The sequence below is a fragment of the Heterodontus francisci genome, unplaced genomic scaffold, assembly GCF_036365525.1.
Source record: "Heterodontus francisci isolate sHetFra1 unplaced genomic scaffold, sHetFra1.hap1 HAP1_SCAFFOLD_157, whole genome shotgun sequence".
In the NCBI taxonomy this organism is placed as follows: domain Eukaryota; kingdom Metazoa; phylum Chordata; class Chondrichthyes; order Heterodontiformes; family Heterodontidae; genus Heterodontus; species Heterodontus francisci.
Genome location: NW_027140118.1, coordinates 1,920,898 through 1,940,612, shown reverse-complemented (window position 1 = coordinate 1,940,612; position 19,715 = coordinate 1,920,898). Strand labels below are relative to the sequence as shown.

The following is a 19,715-nucleotide window of genomic DNA, read 5'->3' as shown; positions in this document are numbered from 1 at the left end:
TCGTTGATTTTTTTCAATGGCAATATTGAGTATGTCAATTATATGTGGCTTTCTATTCAGCCATCTAAATCATTAATAAATAGTAGAGGTTCCTGTGGGACGGCGCCATCACATCCTGCCCGTTAGATGATCTGCCCATTATCCCTGCTGTCTGTCTCCTGCCACTTAGCTCACGTCCTAAGTAGTCAATAATTTGCTCTAAATCCTATGAGCTGCAACTTTAGCCAACAATCAGTTATGAGGGATTTTGTTGTTTGCTTTCTGGAAGTCCATCTGATTAACATCCATTGAGCTTCCCCTGCCCTCTACTTTAGTTACCTCCACAAAACAATTGATCAGATTCATCAGGCATGATCTACCTTTTACAAATGCATGTTGCCTATCTCTGATTGGCTGCAACTTTTCAAGGTGATCAGACACTCCAGCTTTAAATGTACACTCTAGTAATTCCCTGACAACAGCTGTTAGGCGAACCAATTTATAATTCCCTCGATTCCCTCGCTAACATACTTTAAATAGCCGTGTAACAATTGCAATTTTCTAATTACTGTCCCAGCAGTTTGCTCTCAATCATTAACAAAGTGATGGAAGGTGTTGTTTACAGCGCTATCAAGCAGTACTTACCAATAAACTACTCACTGATGCTCAGTTTGGGTTTGTCGGACCACTCAGCTTCAGGCCTCATTACACCCTTTGTCCAAAAATGGAAAAAAGAGCTGAATTCCAGAAGTGAGATGAAAGTGACTGTCCTCGACGTCAAGGCAGCTTTTGGTCATCTGTGGCAACAAGGAACCTTAAGAAAAGTGACGTCCATGTCCATACTGATGCAAAGTAATTATGTATAATTCCCGCCATTTCCTTATTTTCATTTATAATATCACCATTGTCATTTTAATGAGGCCACATTGCTCTTACTTACAAACTATTTTCGAAATTATTGTAAAAGTATTGTAGCTCTTGCGATCTATTTTGTCACCCTTTGCTATTTTTTGTATATCTGCCATTCACGAGAATCTGGGCTCTTTTCCCTACTTTTCCATGTTTTTGTTTTCTTTTATACTTATGATGTTACTGTGTCTTGCATGCCAGTCCATAATCGATGAGGTGAGTTTGGAATTGGACCATTCAATGCTGTGGTCATTGCGTTGAGTTTACTTGACGATGGCAGGCTTGTCCCATTCACTGCATCAGGGAAGGTATGGAGATCTATAAACACCACAACGTCCCCCTAACAGTGGCCTGCTCCTCAGTGGATATCTGGTTGTCTCTCCTCAAGAGACACACCATCCCCTGCTCTGCAGCCAACATACCACGACCAGAACAATAGTATGGATTGACCTGCCACGATACACTGTAGCTGACCAAACAGCAGCAAGCACAATGGCATGTACCGACCTTTCACGGAATATAATTAACAGACCAATAGCAGCTAGAACAAGCACCTGTAATAACCTAAGATCCTGTCCATATTCCCATTCTCCACTACATATAAACCGATCGCTTCCACCAGTTCCAGTTGTTTCTCCAGACAATGGACAGAGTACACTGCCCAAAACGTCGAGGTCTGCCAGTATTTCTAGCAACTGTTTTGTCAAGGAAGCAACAGCTGTTTTCACCGCAGATTCAAGTGTTGTAAAGCTGTAAAATTGTCTTACTCAAATATTGCATGTTTTAGTTTTTCCTCTCCCGGTATTGCCTATTGAGGTTAGATTTCCAACTTTGCTCTACCCCCTCAGCCAGCCCCCACCAGCTTCCCTTCATCCACTTAATAGTTTAAGATTCCTGTAACATCCTTATTTATCCTTTATTCTAGGACCCTGATCCCAACCCGGTTCAGGTGAAGCGCATTCCAACAGAACAATTATTTAATATCCCAGGACAAGTGGTGGGTACCATAAAAAGTAACACCTCTTTCCAACATCAACACCTTCAACAACGTGTTGACCTCCCTATTCCCCAAACCCCCACTCCCCGTTCAAATGTGCAAGCGGCTTGTATAATAATCCAGAGATTACAATCCTTGAGATCTTCTTTTATAGTTCAGCACCAGGTACTCTCTGAAAAGAAACTATTGCCTTTTCTTTCCTATGCTGTTGGTCCTTGCATGGTCCAAAACGACTGGATATTTCCCCTGCATTCTTGCAATCTGATTTGATATATCCCTCACTTCGCACAAGTTGGGCAAATACTGTTTGTGACTCCTCATAACCTAATGACTGAACTACTTAAAAGTATCAAATTATGCTCCACTCCTCCACCTTTTGCACAGCTTCCTGTTCCAACGTATCACGGTCAACATTCTGGCTGTCCTTCTGACAGTCTTCATCCTTATCCTCACAAATAGCCAGTACATTGTTCCTGTTGGAAAGATTCATTTTCTGCATATCCTCGTTCACCAACAAATCTGGATTTCCATTACTGTGGACTAGAAGCTGCAACAACCTCATTCTGACCCCGCACCTCTCTACAAGATGTGACTGAAATCTGCAGCAAACTGTCCAATACTCCTCTTGCTGCTGTCTGTGTTGGGGTATCTCCAATTCCCACTCCAGCTTTATGGCCCAGAGCCAGAGAGTTTGCAGGTGGATACATCTACTACGGTCATTTTCCCTCGGGATAATTGCGTCATCCACAAAATCCTATATCCTGAAAAAAATAACTACTCTGCCATAACTTAGTCTGTCTTTATTTTAGAGTTAAAATTATTTGTAGATGCATTTTAGGTTTAAAGCTATTTTACTGGTCTTCTAATGCCGAAACACTGAGCACTCACCAATTAACTTAATACTTATTTGAAACTTATCCACGTCCCCTCATACTCTGACTTGACAATTGCTTCCCCTCTATTTGTCTGGTGTCTGCTTCTCCCAATAGGCTCTGCTGCTGCTGGCTGTGGTGCTGTGTTAAATCAGTGACTCCACACACTTTCTCAAGCTGAACAGACAAAACAAAGCACTTCGTTATAAACCCACGCCATCTGCCACTCAGAAGGACAAGCACAGCAGATGGATGGTAACAGCGCCATTTGCAAGTTCCCCTCCAAGCCGCACACCATCCTGATTTGGAACTATATCAACGTTTCTTCACCGTCGCTGGGTCAAATCCTGGAACTCCCTACCGAACAGCACTGTGGGTGTACTGAGAGCGCATGCGCTGCAGCAGTACAAGAAGGCGGCTCACCACCATCTTTGCAAGGGCAATTCGGGTTTGGTAATAAATGCTGGCCTGGCCAAAAACCTCCACTCCCTGTGAAAGAATTTAAAAAAACAACCTCCTTTTCCCCCTCTGCACCGAATACTTTCTCTGAGCAAACTCTAACTTCCCACTATGTTCATAATGTATTCAGTTAACATTGCAATCTGTGGTTACACTCTGCCTTACTAGAAGACTAAAAATGGAAACATAGAAAATAGGAGTAGGAGTAGGCTAGTCGGCCCTTCGGGCCTGCCAAGCAATTAAAAAAAACATGTTTGATCATCAAATTCAGTACCCTCTTCCGTTTCGTCCCCATACCCCTTGATCCCTTTGGCATTAAGAAAGATATCCATCTCCTTCTTGAAAATATGTAATTGTTTGGCCTCCCCTGCCTTCTGCGGTAGAGAATTCCGCAGGTTCACCACCCACTGAGTGAAGACATTTCTCCTCATCTCGGTTCTAAATAGCATACCCCATATCCTGAGACTGTGACACCTGGTTCTGGACTCTCCAGCCATCGGGAACATCTTCCCTGCATCGAGCCTGCCTCGTCCTGTTCGAATTTTATAGGTTTCTATGTGGCTCTATCTCGTTCTTCTAAACTCTAGTGAATATAGGTCCAGTGGACTCAATCTCTCCTCATACGTAAATCCTGCCATCCTAGAAACCAGCCTAGTAAATCTTCTTTGCACTCTGTCCATGGCAAGGGCATCCTTTCTCAGATGAGGAGACCAAAACTGCACACAGTACTCCAGATGTGGTCTCACCAAGGCCCTGAAGTAAGACATCCCTGTTCCTGCACTCAAACCCACTTGCAATGAAGTCTAATGTGTTATGCCTTTGAAGGCTCATTCAAGTTGCAACAGTTTAGACCGTTTCCAGCTGACAGTAATTACCCCAGATCGGACAAACACAGCTGATTGACTGCTGACTGCGAACTTGACTTGCACGATTAACTACTAACATGAACTGCCTTGCAGCTTTTTTATATTGCAAGTTAAATTCTAAATGTTAAGGCTGAATTTCAGTCTTACACACTAATTACCAAATTCTACACTTCCCACTCTGTTTATAACACATGCAGCTAAAGGTCCACACTATGCCTAAAACCTTTGACTTAACTCGACCGACCTCAGAACTTGCAGAAGAACATTGCCCAGGCAATCAATTTCAGTTCAAGAAGAAGGTTCTGACAACGGTTTCAATGGCAAATAAAGTTGTGCAATAACTGCCAGAGATGTCCACATCCCTCATGAAGACAAGCAGCTCCTAAATGGCCTTGTTTTGTATTTGTTCTCCTGATCTTCTCTAGCGCATCTATCAAACCCCTTAAACATTTTAAACACGTCAACTCGATAAGGTCTAATCATTCTAAACGCAATCTACTGTAAACAAAGTTTATGCAACTTGTCTTCATAATGTAATGCTTTAAGCATTGTTGTCATTCCAGTGACTCTGTCCAGCACCACCTCCAAAGCCAATGGTTTACGAAGTGCGGTGCCCAAAAGCGACAACAGATACAACAGAAACATCACATCCTTCTGAGTTTTATATTCCAAGACCCAAGAGATAAAGTCCAACAATCGATTAACGTTTGACAGAAGAGCTGTTAAATTTTGAGTATTCAGCCAACTTCTTAAAGAGGTCCTGTAGTAATTATTGTGAGGGAAGGACACAGACCTGAAACCCTTGTTCTCTCCACAGATGCTGCAAGCCCTGCTCAGTATTTCCAGCATTTTCTGTTTCATTTCAGATCTTCAACAGCCTCAGAATGTTACTTTTGTGTTGCTGTAGTAATTCTAATTGTTTTTTGATAGATAATTTGTGTAAGGTATGGCTGGATAATCGTGCAGATAAAATTTTACTTTTTTTTTTACCCATTTTCTATTTTGCTGTTTCTATGCAGAGGATGATTTAGAAATTATTTGGATTTGTATTTGTTTCCAACACAGGGAAACCTGAACCTCGATTGGTTGGTGGGATGAACAGATGCTCCGGCCGGGTGGAGGTGCTACATGGAGACCAATGGGGGACGCTGTGTGACCTTTACTTTGATGTGGAAGACGCCAACGTGGTCTGTGAGCACCTACAGTGTGGGACAGTAAACTCAATCCCGGGAGGAGCTCACTTTGGGAAGGGAACTGGTCCAGTGTGGAAGGAAAATTACAGGTGTCTGGGGAACGAGACGCGATTGTGGGATTGTCCTGTTTCATCCTGGGAACAGTTTAGCTTCTCACATGAAAACGATGCAAGTGTCATCTGTGCGGGTGAGTCATCTCAGTCAATTCTGCTTTCAAGCATCATTGACTATTTCCACAGGTTTCTGATTCACTAGTTTTGCTGATCCCATGCTTCCTTTGTCACTAAGATTCTGAGATGTGTTTGTGGGTTTATTGGTCTGAATTAAATTACAAATGAATCAAAGCTTCACTCCAGTAAACATTTAATACATACAATGACTAGTTGGAAGTACTTCGCGTCATATAATATCTATTTCTGGGTAAATCTGGGGCATTATTCAAGGGCTATAGAATCAGCAAGATGCTCCCAGGACCACTGCCATGGAATGGATATGTTGCTCGAGCATTGAAACTGTTATCAATGTAGGCAGTTCAAATATGAATGATCATGGAATTCTCTGCAAAGATCAGCTGTTCAATAGAAAACACTGTGAGCTTGTTGCAAGATACATAGTGTGAGATATATTTTAAGTTCTACCACACCGATTGCAATAAAATGATATTGAATGACGTAATTCGTTATTTCACCAATGTGCTATGTCTTTGAAAATTTCACAAACATGATGTAAATTTAAATTCGCCCAGTTTCCGGGATTACATTTATCTCTCAGCCAGCACCCTCACATAACAGAATATCTGCTCAGTTATCTGATCACTGTATGTGGGACATTGCTCAATGCAAAAGTGCTCCCACGTTTCACAACTTAAAATATAGGTAATAAAAACAGTAAGTGCTGGAAATACTCAGCAGTTCCGGCAGCATCTATGGTGAGAGAAAGAGTATCAACCTTTCAGTTTGTGGATCTTTCATCAGGACTTCGAAATTTAGCAGTTTTTTTAAAGAAAGGGGGAAACAAGGAAAGAATGAAAGGAACGCTCCGTGATGTGGTGAAAGACAGGAGAGATGAAATGGTAAAACGGACAATGCAGAACAAAAATATGTTGGAATGGGCCAAGTAAAAAGCACATTTCTAGAGGAGGTGCAAATTGGAAGGCAAATATCGTCCAATAAAGAAAAAAGGGGGAGGGAATCTAATCTAAAATTGCTGAACTCAGTGTTCATTCTAAAATGCTGCAAAGAGTCTCGTGGAAAGAGGAAGTGCTGTTTCTCAAACTTATGTTATCCTGCATTGGAACTGTGTAGGAGAAAGAGGAGAGAGAGGTCAGAGTGGGAGTGTGGTACACAATGAAAATGACAGGGAACTGGAAGCTAAAGGTAAAGCTTGCAGACTGAACAAAGGTGTTCTGCAAAGTAATCACTCCACTGTGTTTGGTCTGCCAATGTAAAGGAGACGCATCATGATCCGTCAACACAGTAAATACAGTATACGAAAGAGTAAGCAGTACAAGTAAATCGTTGTTTCACTTGGAAGCAGTGTTTTGGGGCTTGGATGGTGAGAAAGGTGGAGGTAACTGGGCAGTGGTTGGAACTCCTGCGCTTTCATGGGAAGTTCCTGTGGGAAGGGATGTTGAGAATGATTGAAGAGAGTATAAGGGTACATTTTCTATACTTAATAAAGAAATAGGAGGCTTATTAAAGCAGGAATATTCTGAAGAGATCATACATTTGGAGTATTTGTTTGATGGTTAGCATTGCTGTAACCCTCTCAAGTCGTTTTTGTTGCGAATGCAGTATATTACATTGAAAGAAGTACAAGCAAATCGCAGTGAGGGGGGGGATCCTCGGTTGAGGAAAAAGGAAGACACATCAGAAACGCTGTCATGGAAGGCAGCATCATCAGAGCAGATGCGACGGAGACGGAGAAACTGGGAGAATGGAATGGAGTCCTTATAGGAGGTCCTTACAACCACTGTGGCTTTCAGGGCCCTCAACCGTGTCTAGCCCGTTTCCTGCACCTCTACCCTCTCCCCTTTCCCTCCCTCCCCGAACCGTGACAGGGATCCCTTGTCCTCACTTTCCACCCCATCAGCCACCATATCCAAAGGATCATCTTCCGCCATTTCTGCCACCTCCAGCGTGATGCCACTATCAAATGCATCTTCCCCTCCCTTCCCCTGTCAGCATTCTGAAGGGATAATTCCCTCCGTGACACCCTGGTCCACTCCTCCGCTACCCCACCACCTCATCCCCTTCCCACGGCACCTGCCCCTGCAATCGCAGGAGGTGTAATGCCTGCCCATTTACCTCCTCTCTCCTCACTATTCCAGGCCCCAAACACCCCTTACAGATGAAACAGCGATTTACTTGTACTTCTTTCAATGTACTATAATGTATTCGCTGCTCACAATGTGGTTTCCTCGACACTGGGGAGACCAAACGCAGACTGCGTGACTGATTTGTGAACACCTCCAACAGTCCTCAAGCAGGACCCTGAGCTTCTGGTTGCTTGCCATTTCATCACTCCCCCTGCTCTCATGCTCACATCTCTGTCCTGGGATTACTGCAATGTTCCAGTGAACATCAACGCAAGCTCGAGGAACAGCATCTCATTTACCGATCAGGCACTCCACAGCCTGCTGGACTGAACATTGAGTTCAATAATTTCAGAGCATGACGGGCCCTCCATTTTACTTTTATTTTTAGTTATTTTTTCTTTTCCCTTTTTAATTTTTTTTTGTTTTTATATTATTTCATCTTAGTTTGTTCAGTTGGTTTACCCACTGGTTTTTTATGTTTGTACTTGTGGCTGTTCAATTTTCAGTCCGTTAAAACCCTTTCTGTACTAATGCTTTGTCTTTCAACACACCATTAACACATCTTTGCTCCATGTCATTCTGGTCAGCTATTCTGTAACCTCATCCTATCTACACCTTCTCCTTTGTTATCTCTTGCCCCACCCCCACTTAACTTGCTTATAACCTTTTACGTTTCTAATATTTGTCAGTTGTGAAGGCGGGTCACTGATCTGAAACATTAACTCTGCTTCTCTCTCCACAGATGCTGCCAGACCTGCTGAGTATTTCCAGCATTTCTTGTTTTTATTTCAGATTTCCAGCATCTGCAGTATTTTGCTTTTAATTTGCTATTTCTCAAACTTATGTTAGCCTTCATTGGAACTGTGTAGGAGAAAATGGAGGGAGAGGTCAGAGTGGGAGTGGAGTATACAATGAAAATGACAGGCAACTGGAAGATAAAGGTAAAGCTTGCAGACTAAACAAAGGTGTTCTGCAAAGTAATCACTCAACTGTGTTTGCTGTGCCAATGTAAAGGAGAAGCATCATAATCAGTCAATACAGTAAATACAGTATGCAAAAGAGAAAGCAGTACGAGCAAATCGTTGTTTCACTTGGAAGCAGTGTTTGTCGGCTTGGACGGTGAGAAAGGTGGAGGTAACAAGGCAGTGGTTGCATCTTCTGTGCTTGCCTGGGAAGTTCCTGTGGGAAGGGTTGCTGAGAATGATTGAAGAGTGCGAAGAGTGCATCAGGGTGTCACAGAGGGAATGGTCCCTTTAGAATGTAAAAAGTGGAGGGAAGGGGAAGATGTGCTTGGTAGTGCTATCACATTAAAGGTGGTGTAAATGGTGGAAGATCATCTGTTGAATATGGAAGCTGATGGAGTGGAAGATGAGGAGAAGCAGAATCCTATCATGGTTCTGCGAGGGGGGAAAGGGTTAAAGCAGAAGTATGGGAAATGGAATGGACGTGATGGGGCACTGTCAACCATGGTGGGTGGATGAGGAGGTGAGGAGAGTCCTCGGATGTGGAAAAAGGAAGACATATCTGGAAGCACTGGTATGATCGGTTGCATCACCAGACAGATACAATGCAGGTGGAGAAAGTGGAAGAATGTGATAGAATCATTCTAGTATTCGTGGTGTGAGGAATCATAGACAAGATAACTGTGAGAGTCCCCAGAATCAGAGACACAGATGTTGAGGAAGGGAATGGAAGAGTTGAAGATGGACTATGTGAAAATGAGGGGGAGAAATTGGAAGAAACGTTGATGATGCTTCAAGTACAGGGCGAGAGCAGGACATAACAGTACATGTGGACAGGAGGACAACCTTCAGTCCCTCAGGTCAGTCACCTGTCAGCATTAGTGACTACAAATCAAAAGTGCTTCATTGCCTGTGAGGCGACTTCAGATGTCATCGGAAGCATTGTGGCAACGTAAACTGGTCTGTTTCTCTCCATATGGGATGAAAGGAACTGTCATCTGTCAGGAGCCATTTAAAGCCCCTGCCCCACCCTTCGGTCTTATCACTTATCAATTGCCGGTATGTGCCGCGCTCACCTCCAGTTCATTTTACCCTTGGCCCCCAGTTTAAACAGCGGAAGCTACTCGGTATGTCTCCAAAATGTATTTACTGAGAAAAGATGATGGTGAACAACATCTGCCGACACGCCTTCTGAACAATGATGACAGAAATAGTAACCATCAAAATTAATAATTTTTCTGGTGGCAGTGAATTATGCTTCAATTTCACCATAGTGTTTCATATTGTAGATGAAAATTGGTCACTAAGGCTGACTAACGGGGGAAGCTGGTGTGATGGGCGAGTGGAGATTTACTACACCGGCAGCTGGAGGAGATTGCAGGACAGACTCTGGACCCTGAATGATGCCAACGTGGTCTGTACACAGCTGGGCTGCGGTGAAGCGACAGCCGCTTATAATTATTCAAAGGACGGAAAGAGTGAAGGACCCATCTGGGTGAATGATGTCCAATGTGGAGGAAATGAATTGCAGCTCCAGAACTGCAGTTTGTTCACATTGAATTCGTCTCTCACTGACAGTATGAATGTTGGGGTCCTGTGTTCAGGTAAACAAATTCTTCACTGCTTTTACAATAACAAAGAAGTGAAATGTCTAATCTGCTGAGAAAAGTGATAATACAGGTTACTTGTACCTGGGTGTCTCAAATCAGTAATTTCATTTGGGGGTAGGGGATGAGCAGGGTGGGCGGTGGGGGAGCTGGGGATGGATGGGGTGGTGTTCAGGGAGAGAGAACACAGACACAATTAAACAACAAGAACTTTTTTCTCACAGAACTTTCAATAAACACATACATCACAAAGAGTTTATCAGGAATGTAATCGGACAGAAAACTGACACAGAGCCAGTCAAAGAGATGTTAGAGTGGGTGACTAAATTTTTAGTCAGATGGTTGGATTTGAAGAGGCGGAGACACAGAGATGTTTGGGGTGGAAATTCACATCTGGGTGGTTAGATGGTTAAAGGCTAGACTGAAAGTTGTGGGGGATGGAAGTGGGAGATGTACAAGAAGCTGGATTCAGATAAATGCAGAGCTCTCGAAATGATTCAGGCTGGAGGAGGTTATACTGATGGCAGGGGGAGAGCATGAAGGTGTCTGAACATGAAGATCATAATTGAAAACTCGATGCATTGGCAGCAGGGATACCAGTGAGTGCAGTGGCGTTCCTGAGAGGGGCTTAATGGAGGGCAGGCGACAAAGCTTTGGATGAGCTGATGTTTCTGGAGGATGCAGGATGGGTTATCACCCGGGAGAACATTGAAATATGCTGTTCCACAGACAACAAAGCATGGGTGAGCATTTCAGCAGCAGATGGGCTGCGGCAGGAAGGGAGGTGAATGATGATAGACGTGAAAGATCTCTATTTTGTGATAAATAGAATACAGAATTGGACTCTCAGCTGTGGTATCAAATCCGGCGTCGAGCGTGCAATCAGTTCCATTGTACAGTATATAAGAGCAGGTAGCTGTGTGGGAGTTGTTCTGGTGTAAGTTTCATTAGGCTGTGTATAAAAGTAGACAGATGTTTTGGACCAGATGCTTGAAAGTTCCATTGTGCAGCATGTTAATGCAGGCATATGTTCTGGGGAAGTTGGATTGTGCAGAATGAAAGCCTCGACCGATGTTTGTTTTTTAGAATTAGAATCAGAATATTTCAGCGCAGTACAGGCCCTTCGGCCCTCGATGTTGCGCCGACCTGTGAAACCATCTGACCTACACTATTCCATTTTCATCCATATGTCTATCCAATGACCACTTAAATGCCCTTAAAGTTGGCGAGTCTACTACTGCTGCAGGCAGAGCGTTCCACGCCCATACTACTCTCTGAGTAAAGAAACTACCTCTGGCATCTGTCCTATATCTATCACCCTTCAACTTAAAGCTATGTCCCCTCGTGTTTGCCATCACCATCTGAGGAAAAAGACTCTCACTATCCACCCTATCTAACCCTTTGATTATCTTATATGTCTCTATTAAGTCACCTCTCCTCCTCCTTCTCTCCAACCAAAACAACCTCAAGTCCCTCAGCCTTTCCTCGGAAGACCTTCCCTCCATACCAGGCAACATCCTAGTAAATCTCCTCTGCACACTTTCCAAAGCTTCGACATCCTTCCCATAATGCTGTGACCAGAACTGCACGCAATACTCCAGGTGCGGTCTCACCAGAGTTTTGTACAGCTGCAGCATGACCTCGTGGCTCCGAAACTCGATCCCCCTACTAATAAAAGCTAACACACCATATGCCTTCTTAACAGCCCTATTAACCTGGGTAGCAACCTTCAGGGATTTATGTACCTGGACACCAAGATCTCTCTGTTCATCTACACTACCAAGAATCTTCCCATTAGCCCAGTACTCAGCATTCCTGTTACTCCTTCCAAAGTGAATCACCTCACACTTTTCCGCATTAAACTCCATTTGCCATCTCTCAGCCCAGCTCTGCAGCCTATCTATGTCCCTCTGTACCCGACAACATCCTTCGGCACTATCCACAACTCCACCGACCTTCGTGTCATCCGGAAATTTACTAACCCACCCTTCTGCACCCTCTTCCAGGTCATTTATAAAAATGACAAACAACAGTGGCACCAAAACAGATCCTTGCGGTACACCACGAGTAACTAAACTCCAGGATGAACATTTGCCATCAACCACCACCCTCTGTCTTCTTTCAGCTAGCCAATTTCTGATCGAAAGCTCTAAATCACCTTCAACCCCATACTTCCGTATTTTCTGCAATAGCCTACCGTGGGGAACCTTATCAAACGCCTTACTGAAATCCATATACACCACATCCACTGCTTTACCCTCATCCACCTGTTTGGTCACCTTCTAGAAAAACTCAATAAGGTTTGTGAGGTACGACCTACCCTTCACAAAACCGTGCTGATATTTCGCTAATGATAGTTTGGGGTTGTTCCAACGAACATTTATTTAAATATGACAGAGTGGAACTTACAACATATGAGATAGTTAATGATTCAGATTTAATACCGATTGGTTACAGTAAGTATTTTTTTCGGACACAGCGGCATTCAATACATTCCATCGTTTCACGTCAGAAGTTTACAGTGCCGAATGGTTATTACACACTCAGTCACTGGACAGAGTAGAGTATGTCATCTTGTTCTTTAGTTAGGTAGATGTTCAGCTCCACCCAACATTTATGTCCGCCTACAGAAGCCATGTGTCTTCTCCTTGTCTTCTACTTCTCTATCTGATGGGTCACATCCTGATTCTTATTCCCCAAAGTGCCTGGCGCAATTAGTCCAATCATTTTTGTCTCGTCCAGATTAAATACTGGTTTCCTGCTCAGCCAGGAGGTCTACACATCTGGAGTTCAATTGTCCAATGACACTTCCTGATCCTGTCCAACATTTTGCAGAGAGATCCTGTTTTCTGCCCTCTTTGTTCACTCCAACAGTCATATATTGATATAATTGGTAGTTTAGATCATTGATATTTTACAGACAATAGCAATTGATAATATGCCTCACAAGTTTCGTCTGCTCATTGAACATAATAGCAGCAGCCTGTCTGGACAGAGAGGTCTGCATATTCTCTGTTGAGACGTATGGTTTATCTCTAAAATTACTCAAATGTCTTCATTGTCAAAGACAGAGTCCCATCCTTACAAAAGTAAGTGATTCTGTTATGCAATTAATATTACATCTATTTATGATAATGTTATAATCAACACGACCCTGGAACATAGTTCTACACGAAGATACTGTATATTGCAAGACTGATGTTCAAGGGTAGAACTTGTGGACGTTACATTCTCCAGTATGAATTGGAAGTAATATATAGGGTGGATAAAAGAAATTCTGGCCTTGCCAGTAACACCCACACCCCATGAAAGAATTTAAAAAAAACAGAAAGGCTGGGTGACATCTGGCCAACAATCTGGTAATATAATCCTGAATGGATCAATCACATAAAGCATCATCGGGTCCTGCTCTTCTTTGCTAAAACCACCCGTTAGACAATGATCATCCAGGAAGGCAAAGGAAACGCGCAGCATATCTTCTCCATCATAAATCTTCCCCCTGAACCACTCCCCTGCCTCGTCCACCCTGAACTCCAAAAATAAATGAGAGGACTCCTAGACTTTTTGTCACAAATTTCAAAAATATCTGTTCTGTCGCCTCCACAACTTACCTTTCTTCCCCAATCCACCGGGCCTAACTTCCTATCAGTTGTTCAAACCCACCCCGCACCATCACCCTGAATTCGCTTTTCTTGTTTCTCTCCTAGAGTCCTTCATGCTCTCTCTGAACCTGTGCTGTTGATGAAATCCACGTCTTGCTGTGTGCGCCTTATTTCTACTAAGATACTGAACAGAGACATTCCCTTCCTGGGTCCCATGACAGCTGACAATATTAACGATTCTCTCTTTCTCTCTTCATGTTCAGCCCCCTCTCCTTCAAATCGGCAGTCATCATGCCTCTCCTCAGAAAGAAACCATTGACCACCTGTCCATGCCAATTATTGCCCCAGCTCCAACTGTTCGTTGCTCGCCAACGTCCTTGAATGTGTTGTCGCCTCCCAAATCCATGCTCATCTTTTATGGACTGCATGTTCCAATTCCTCAAATCAGATTTCTATCCACACCACAAGACCAAAATAACTCTTATCAAAGTCACAAATGTCATCCTAAGTGATTGTAACAAATCTAAACGTTTCCTCCTCCTATTTCTTGACTTGTCTACAAATGTTGATATGATTGATCATGAAATTCTTCTCCAAACCCTCTCCATTATCCCCTGGCTGGGTGGGACTGCACTCAGCTGGTTCTAGTCTTATCTGTTCAGTCATAGTCAGAAAGTTACCTGCAATGGCTTCTCTTCCCGCTTCTGCAAAGTCACCTATAGTGTCACCAAAGGATCTATCCATTGATACCTCATTTCTCATTTACATGCTGCCTTTCAGTGATATCCACAAACTGAGCCTCAGTTTCCACATGTATCTCACTGTATCCAACTCTACCTCACATTCAACTCTCTTGAGCCCTCCACAGCCTGTACACTGTCAGAATTCCAGTCTGACACTCAGTACTGCATCAGCAGAAAATTCCTCCAACTCAGTATTGAAAAGATAGAAACTATCAGTCCCCATCGCATGTTTCCTTGCTGCCAACTCCATTTCTCTCCACACCAACTGTCTGTGACTCAGGCAGACTGCTTGTAATCTTGGTGCTACATTTGACCCCGGGGTGAGCCTCCTACCAAATCTCCATATCTTCATTAACACTGTCTATTTTCACCTCCAGGACATCACCCGAATTTGCCGTGATCTATTCTTGTCGATTGCCCTTTTCCCTCCAGACTCGATAATTCTAATGTACTCCAGGCTGGCTTCCTTAGTTCCAACCTCTGCAAATTCTGCTGTCTCGACCAATTGCCACTCAGGCATCTGCCCTCTGCTCACTGACCTACTTTTCCCAGCAATGCGCGGTTTTAAATTTCTCATCCTTGTTTTCAAATCCTTTCCTGGCCTCGCAGCTCCTCTCTTTGCAATCGGCTCCAGACTGGCAGCTCCCAGTTCTGGCTTCTTGAGCATTCCTGATTTCAATTGAGCACCATGGCGGCCGTGCCTTTAGCTGCAAAGGTCACACGCTCCAGAATTGCTTCCTTAAATCTCGCTGCCTGTCAACCTCTCTTCCCTGCTTCAAGATACTCCATAACAAACAAACTCTTTGACTTACCTTTTGGTCATGTGACCTAATATATTCTTCGGTGCTCTGTGTTAAATTTTCTTTGATATCACTCCTGTACTGCGCCTTGGGATGTTGCATTACGTTAATGGCGCTAGATAAATGCAAGTCACTTGCAATTCAAGATAAAGGCAATAGGAGATGACAGTAAATGTCTGACCAAGATAACAGATAAGGGTAACATACATGGACAACGAACATATACAGTAATATAACATGGGTATAAATTAATTGTTAATCGTGTGAGTGATCGCCTGTACAACAACGTACACAGCGTTCAAAACATAAAATGGGAACTGGAGAATATAACATGTCAAAGCCAGATGTAGTAGGATATCTGAAACATTTCTGTTCATTACATTCTGTGTAAGAAGCATGTGTAAACAGATATTCTGTTTTATAGCTTTATTTACCTGTCACAGGCGCATTTAACATGTCTTGTTTTAAAGCTGGTGATGGTGCAATGAGTTACATTGAGTGATGAGGTGAATGTCTATTGAAAGTATAATCCTCCTGTACTGTTGTCCAACAGACCACGTGCAGGTAAGGCTGTCTGACGGTGGAAGCCCATGTACTGGCCGAGTGGAGATTTATTACAATGGGATATGGGGTTCAGTCTGTGATGATTCCTGGGATCTGGCGGACGCTGACGTGGTTTGCAAACAGCTGGGTTGTGGAAAGGCCTTGGACCTGGCACTTCCGGCATCTTGTGAACGAGGCTCAGGGCCAGTTTGGTTGGATGAACTGAAGTGTTTCGGTAACGAATCATTTCTCTGGGAATGTCCCTCAGCATCGTGGGGTAACCACGACTGTTCTCATAAAGAAGATGTGAGGATCTTGTGTTCAGGTAAGGGTGCTTCCATGTGCCCATTTTCCGTAGTGTTGTGCACATGGCTTCACAGGGAAGATATGACATCGAATTACATACAATGGACAGCACAGAATCTGGCCATTCGGCCTTACTGGTCAATGTGGTGTTTATGCTGCCCACGAGTATCGCCCCATATCACTGCATCTAACCCTCTTTGCATATCCGCCTACTTCTTTCTTCTTCATGTACCTATACAGCTTTACCTTGAAGGCATCGACGCTCATCACTTCAACAATTGCATGTGTTCGGAATTCAAAATTCAAACCACTCCGAGCTAAAAAAAATAATTCTCCTGAATTTCTTATTAGATTTGTTCATGATCATCCTATATTTATGATCACTAGCTTCGGTCTCTGTCACTTTATAAGTGATTAGTGCCCCTGTATCCCGAGGTCTCTTTGCTGTTATACATCATTTTAATCCTTATTTTACAAGAAGTACGTTGCCTCTTTATTCTTCCTATCAACACTGACCATCTTAGACTTATCTGTATTCAACTCATTTGGCAATTGTTTGCCCATTCGGCTCTTTTACTAACGTCTTCCGTATTTCGTATTTGTTGTTCTTAGTGTTAACTAGATCCCCAAATTGCTGTAATCTGAAATTTTGAAAACATGTCTCCCTTGTCTAAGTCAAAATCGTTTATGTAAATATTGAGCAGCAGTGACCCCAGACCTGTGGAACACGACTTCCCACCTTCCGCCATTCTGGGTTACCACATTTAAACCCGACAGTGTGCTTTGTAGCTCGTCTTATACTATTCTTCCACTGATCTCTTGACTTCACATGCTCTGACCCCAGTCATGATCTCACGATGTGGTTCCTTGTCGGAGGCCTTCTGAAAAAAACGTGCATGTTGCATCGACTGCATTATCCCCGTTATCTTTCTGTAACGTCTGAAAACAATTCAGTAACGTTGTTTGTCTTTCTGTTGTTCAATCCGTGTTGATTATTCTTTAATACATTATGGGCTGCCGGTGTTTTTCTCTCGCTTTTCTTGAATAATTACCGGAAATCAGTGAACACAACTGGTGCAGCATGTGTTGAGCTGTGCAGTATGAACATACAACGAGTTATCAATCCAAACACCTGGATATCAATTGTGTCATTGACAGAGCACAAAGAGCTGCGGCTGGTGAATGGGAAGCATCGCTGTGAGGGGAGAGTGGAAGTGTTCTACAATGGCACCTGGGGAACAGTGTGCTCGGATAGACTTGATGGACCTGATGCAGAAGTGATCTGTAAACAGTTACAGTGCGGTCCCCTCAGTTCTATCGATTATTACACTCTGTCATTCGGAGAAGGATCTGGACCCATTTGGCTCGATGGGATGGAGTGTATTTCACACGAATCGTTCCTTTGGCAGTGTCAAACAGAACCGTGGGGGAAACACAACTGTGAACACAGGGAGGATGCTGGTGTTATTTGTTCAGGTAACACAACAAACGTCTCAATCTGTGAGTGTCATTTCAAACATTGGTGGCTGATACAATCAGCATGTTTCTCTTCTCAACAGAAGCAAAAGTAACTGAGGAGCAGCTCCATCGATCAGAGGACTGCATTCGAGAATATGATTGTAAACATGTACTTTCACCAGGTGCTACTTCCTCTTTATTATGCCAACTATCTGACTTGTACTCCTGTCTCATACTACATCAATAATAATAATTGATTCTCTTTGCCAGATTCTGGACATTGGTTGCGCCTGTTTGGAGGTAACACCAACTGCTCTGGGAGAGTGGAGATATTGTGCAATAACAGCTGGGGCACGGTTTGTGACGACTCCTGGGATTTGTCCGATGCCAATGTTGTCTGCAGACAGCTGGGTTGTGGTCACGCTCTATTGGCCCCCGGAGGAGCTACTTTTTCTCAGGGTGACGGTGTTATCTGGCTGGATGAGGTGAAGTGCACTGGAAGCGAATCTTCTCTGGCCGACTGTCCTTCCTCATCGCCGGCTCAATCTGACTGTGATCACAAGGAAGATGCCAGTGTGATTTGTTCCGGTGAGGGTGGCAGGGTTTGGAGAGTGGGGTTAGGGTACCTTGTTTTGTTAAATTGACTCATTAGTTCGGGAAATTAAGAACAGTATTTATCGTTTAAATGGAAAGTGCTGAAATTTCATCCTCCTGAACTTTTTGTACAATATATTCCATAGGGTTCGATGTGCCTCCAATTGCTTTCCCATCCACATCTGCAGGTACTTACCATTATTAATAGTCCAGCTAGCATTAGAGTTTGTATTAGTTGAATTGGTATTGTTGTCATTTTCTGAAGATGCTATTTGCACGTTTTCATTGACTGGAACATTTTGTTGCCTCACCGCATATTTCAAATGGTGCAGTTTAAATTCCGTTAATCCCAGTTTCTGGCTGTACCTGAACTGTCCTGCACTGATCAGAAACATGGGGGCACTGTCTCTGTAATTTAGATTGTTTCACACTTTCCTCTGGTGCAATGTGCACCACATAATGGGGAATGTTCAGCCCAACTCATTGCCTGGAAGCAGTGGATATAATTATTAAATACTTCTTGCAAATATTTTATCACACAAGATGGACTGTGTCTGTGCTAAACCTTTCTTTATTTTTGTCATTAAGAACAGGGATATAAAACTACTTCCATCCTAGTTGCAGTCTGCTTCGGAGTCCTGCTAATCTGTGTGTTGGTCTCACTGATGGTGGTTATACAGAAAAAGTCAATCAGAAGAGGTGAGGCTCATATCTTACCGTGGAACAAACAGAAAATCGCAGATTTCATGTCATATACTTGCAAGACTTTCGGTCAATGCAGCTTTCTATGGACTGTCAGGTGACCTTGTTAGAAATACATTGCAGTCGTTTTTGCTGGTTTTCTCCATTCAAGGTGCTCCAGAATGAATAAAATGTGACATTCAAAACGGAGAGTGATTTGAAGTGTTCACATTCACTGTGAGAGTTCATCACATAATACATGAAACTCTGGAAGAATTTACTTATTGTAACAATGGATCAGGAAGATAATTTGATTTTTTGGGCTGTGCATTCAGCTATTTATTTGACTGTTCATCTTCCTTCATCCATTGGGTATCAATTCCTGCCCTTCAGATTCGGGCTCTGGGCATCCAATCGCGAGTTGTCTAACCGGGCCTGTCAGTTATTTTGACAAGTGATACTTGTATAGGACCTCCTGTATTCACCAGCGGTGATTCGACATTCCAAAACAACGCTTGCACTCATATTTCACCCATCTAACCCACTCCTGATTTATTATAAGAAATGGACCTCTTAATAAAAAGCACTTTTCATAATAATATAGAGTTCTTATAGAAAAATCTCTCTTTCTCTCTCTGAATAAGAAAGAGTCCATAGCTAGGACAGCATAGACCTGTTATCTCTGCCAAGGACCCGGCCAGAACAGCCTCTGTAACAAGACAATCATAAAGCTGAAAAGATCGAGCCTTGTAACTTGACTAGACTGGAAGTAGTTTGCAAACGATCACAAGCACGAGATCAGGTCATGGAGTCATAGAGTTATGCAG

The 19,715-nt window shown here is 43.2% G+C and overlaps 1 protein-coding gene across 1 annotated transcript in view; it reads left to right on the top strand.

The window, feature by feature from the left end:
• Window positions 1–16,808, top strand: part of LOC137358856 (scavenger receptor cysteine-rich type 1 protein M130-like) — a 32,654-nt gene extending 15,846 nt beyond the window's left edge. The window contains exons 4-7 of the mRNA XM_068025074.1: window positions 5,148–5,462; window positions 9,844–10,158; window positions 15,860–16,168; window positions 16,768–16,808. Of these exons, the coding sequence (XP_067881175.1) occupies window positions 5,148–5,462; window positions 9,844–10,158; window positions 15,860–16,168; window positions 16,768–16,808 (980 nt within the window). The remainder of the gene's footprint in view (window positions 1–5,147; window positions 5,463–9,843; window positions 10,159–15,859; window positions 16,169–16,767) is intronic.
• The last annotated feature ends 2,907 nt before the right edge of the window (window positions 16,809–19,715 follow it).